The sequence below is a fragment of the Opisthorchis viverrini genome (genome assembly GCF_000715545.1).
Source record: "Opisthorchis viverrini unplaced genomic scaffold opera_v5_118, whole genome shotgun sequence".
Taxonomy (NCBI): Eukaryota; Metazoa; Platyhelminthes; class Trematoda; order Opisthorchiida; family Opisthorchiidae; genus Opisthorchis; species Opisthorchis viverrini.
The window spans coordinates 299,790-303,199 of record NW_008751774.1 but is presented as its reverse complement, the minus strand read 5'-3'; the positions used below and the strand labels follow the sequence as shown (position 1 = coordinate 303,199).

The window sequence follows — 3,410 nt, the reverse complement described above, 5'->3', positions numbered from 1 at the left end:
TCCCTCATTTTTTATTTGTTCAGTTCCACGTTGTCACCCCGTTAAGGATGGACGCTTGTAGATACAAAATTAGTTCCGACAACGTGCAAGCGTCACACATTTTTTGTTTCTGTTTGTCACGTCAAAAACCGCTGATACGCATGAGGTGGAATTTAAAGCAACCGTAGTATGTGAAGAGTGCCAGCAGCGGCCATGGTATAATGCTTCAAGATCTCCTTTGAAGCCTATGGTGACGCATACTCATCTGCATTGATGTGAAGCACTCAGCACATAACACAAGAAAAATAAATCGAGTGCAAACAAACAACTTTTGTGTAACCCTTACACCATCCCATGAATCTAGAGTTGGATTTTAACTATAGACCATGCTTGGAGTGGATTAAAAACTGCTTGTAAAGTAACTACTTCCTTTTATCTTTCCCCAAAAGAATTGCACCGAATTGCAGACACTGTGTTGTGAGCAGCCACCCGTTCGGCCTCTACAATGGATAGATCTCTTTGTGTACAGCTAACTCTGTTTATCTGATGACAGTTGTGTGCTTTGGTGGCCTGCGGAGCATGGCAGTAGTCAAGCTTAAATGGTCTCTGAAGTCAACAAAATACTTGAAACCACACCCGGATTTGAAGCGGTTTCATATTCGATGTTTCATCCTCAGATAGATCACTCAGCGTGCTTCCCTCATAAAACCAGTTGAATTTGTGGAGTTCTACAAAAATCGTACAATTCGGTAAAAAAAAATCGCGCATTTCAATTACTGTCATCGTAGGCAGATCAGGGGCCCGTCTCTAGACTGTGGTGACCACTGGGATGAAATTACTTTCTACGATGGCGTTTGCAGTAATTTCACTCTGACTGTGGATAAAGGAGTGTCTAACTGGGTCAACTTGACTCCACACATGAAAATCCGAACCTAACGCGTTCAAAGCATCATGAGAGCATTGTAGAATCGAAAATCAGCGTTACATAATCTTGGAGAGCAATTTTACATTATCATCGTTATCATTTCGTGTAACCCACTGGAAACCGAAATCCAAACGAGGTGTCCAAAGCTGGAGAGCGGCAGATGGTCGGATTTAAACTAATCCGACATAAGGTGCGACAGTTGCCCAGTGCCAGTGAAAAAAAAGCTCAGCACCAAACACCTTCTCGTCATGCTATTGCTATCACTCAAGTTGGTTCACAATTCTGATCTGGATCCCAAAATACAAAGGACCAAAACAAATGCTACTCAGCCAGCAACTGACACATAAGCAATTTGCTCCATCCATTTAGATACTCAAATATTGGAGGTAGTTTATGGTTAGTCGACGTTATTGTGGCTTTCGAAGCTGTGCACCGGGAATTTTAGTTTACCCAATGACCTTAGTTGTGTTTTGGGTACTTTCATCAAGTTTCAATGAGCAACACCTAGCTCCTAGTTGGTTGTAGGATGGTCACAATACAGGCTGTGCTCTTTTGTGTCTTGGTGCTAAGTGCGACTACAAAGAAGTAGCAAGCACCGAAGTTTCGACTCCATCCTGTCGATTTCACTTACCTCGGACTTAAGTATACTTTTCAAACAGCACGCCTGATAATTCTGTGTAAAAGTAACGGAATTTCCTAAAATAAACCTTCAGTCTTAATTCTTATTAGAAAATCCAAAGATGTGGCCAAAGTAATTTAAAAGCAGACGAACAAACCAACAGAGAAGCCACTAGCCTGCTCAGAAACGACACAGAATATCCGAGGATGAGGTCGGAATGAGCACTTAAACAAGCCTTTCTTAGCAATCCTTGTTTATCTGAAGATATCCGCAGATTTGCAATTCTATGTAAAAGTTTTCCTCAGGCACCCTACGAATTTCTAGAAAATTTAGTGAACGTCTAAGGATTAGCGCCACCTTGTCACCGAGTGTCTTGAATAAAACGTTAGTTTTTGTTCTGAGTCTTTATGAAACCAAGTTGTCTGGAAACTTCTACCCTGAAACGCGGAGATAATTATTCAGGGATGAATTCTGCATATTGGGAAGCCAATGAATTACGCGTTCACTGCGTCAGTGACCCTCTGGACTGCAACTCCATTCATAGGTAATTGAATTTGCGTTTATTCGATTTTCTTGTCTCACTGGCGATGTTAGCAATGTAAGTTCTCTAGGATGTCAAGTGTCCGATATCAGCTTCAGAGATTCCTTGTTCTTCCATAGTGGTAGCCAAGTTTATCGCATCTATTTGTACTTTGTTACGGTTCTTTACCGTAGACTGATAAGTAGCTAACAAAAACTTGTTTGGTATTCGTCAAAGTAGAAGTTTGATAGTCCAAGCAGTCAGACGAAGGTGGCAATAACATTGGATGCCTAAAACCCTACGTAAAGTGAGATCTTTTTAGTGTATTTTGTGAAATTAAGTCTAGCTTCAACGCTCTGCTAAGTGATCAAAGAGGGAGAAACGGGAACCAGCTCCAAATGATAGTTCATTGTCATCATCACTGACAACACTAAATGAGAGCACTGATACTTTATTTTCTTAAAACCATGTCAATTTATTTGAATAAAGCCTTATAACCGAGAGAAGAAAGAGACAGTGAGGGGTGAAGACTTAGGACTTGCTTACCACAGACATCCGAGGTGCCTACACCTTCACCACTCAGTCAGACGGTCTGCATGGAAACTGACAACATAAAATCCACTTATATCGGCTAGCTTTGATACCGTTCACTATCCCCGGTGGGCGTTTTTTCGTGCCTACAAGATCCGCGGTATGAAATCTCGGGTTGTCTAGCCTTACTCCGTTACACAAGGCCCCTCAGAGGACTTGTCACATACGGTGACCGACCGGATGGCTGCTCACATCTCGTTTGCAAACGCAACTCCCATAATGCGCACCTACCGATATAAATTATCTAAGCGTGGTTTTCAGCAAATAGTGTAGGGCATCCAGGAGTAGTGGATTTGATCAAGTTTACATTTCAAAAAATGCATCCCGAAATTTCTTACGAGTACATTTTAGCTCAGTCAGTTTGGAACAGTCTGTTTAGAGTGTCATATTGGAGATCACGTTCATCCGTGGTTTCATTGTCGGTGCTCGGCAATCCTCGCAAAAAGTTACATCCGCTTCTTTCATCGGAAGCTACACCTTACTGCTTATCTCCTCGTCGCAGAGGACCTTACTCGCATCTCGTTATCCGAACAAACTCCGTTAAGGATACGAGTTTCTCTTTGTCCTACTGCACTTGTTTAGCATTTCTGGAACGAATTAAATCTCCGAGGCGAAATTCCGGTCATTCTATACAACAGCAACAACAAGAGTCACTCATGGCGTGGTGAGCAGGAAGCACATAAGTTAAAACCATAAACAGCGACATGAGCACAACTTGCGGATGACGAAACGCATCATCATCATCATCATCATCATCATCATCATCATCATCATCA

The 3,410-nt window shown here is 42.0% G+C and overlaps 1 protein-coding gene across 1 annotated transcript in view; it reads left to right on the top strand.

Moving 5' to 3' along the window:
- Positions 1–1,064: 1,064 nt before the first annotated feature.
- Positions 1,065–3,410, top strand: part of T265_05943 (hypothetical protein) — a gene marked incomplete at both ends in the record, with an annotated part of 13,793 nt that continues 11,447 nt past the window's right edge. The window contains one exon of the mRNA XM_009171090.1: positions 1,065–1,094. Coding sequence (XP_009169354.1) covers positions 1,065–1,094 — 30 coding nt within the window. The remainder of the gene's footprint in view (positions 1,095–3,410) is intronic.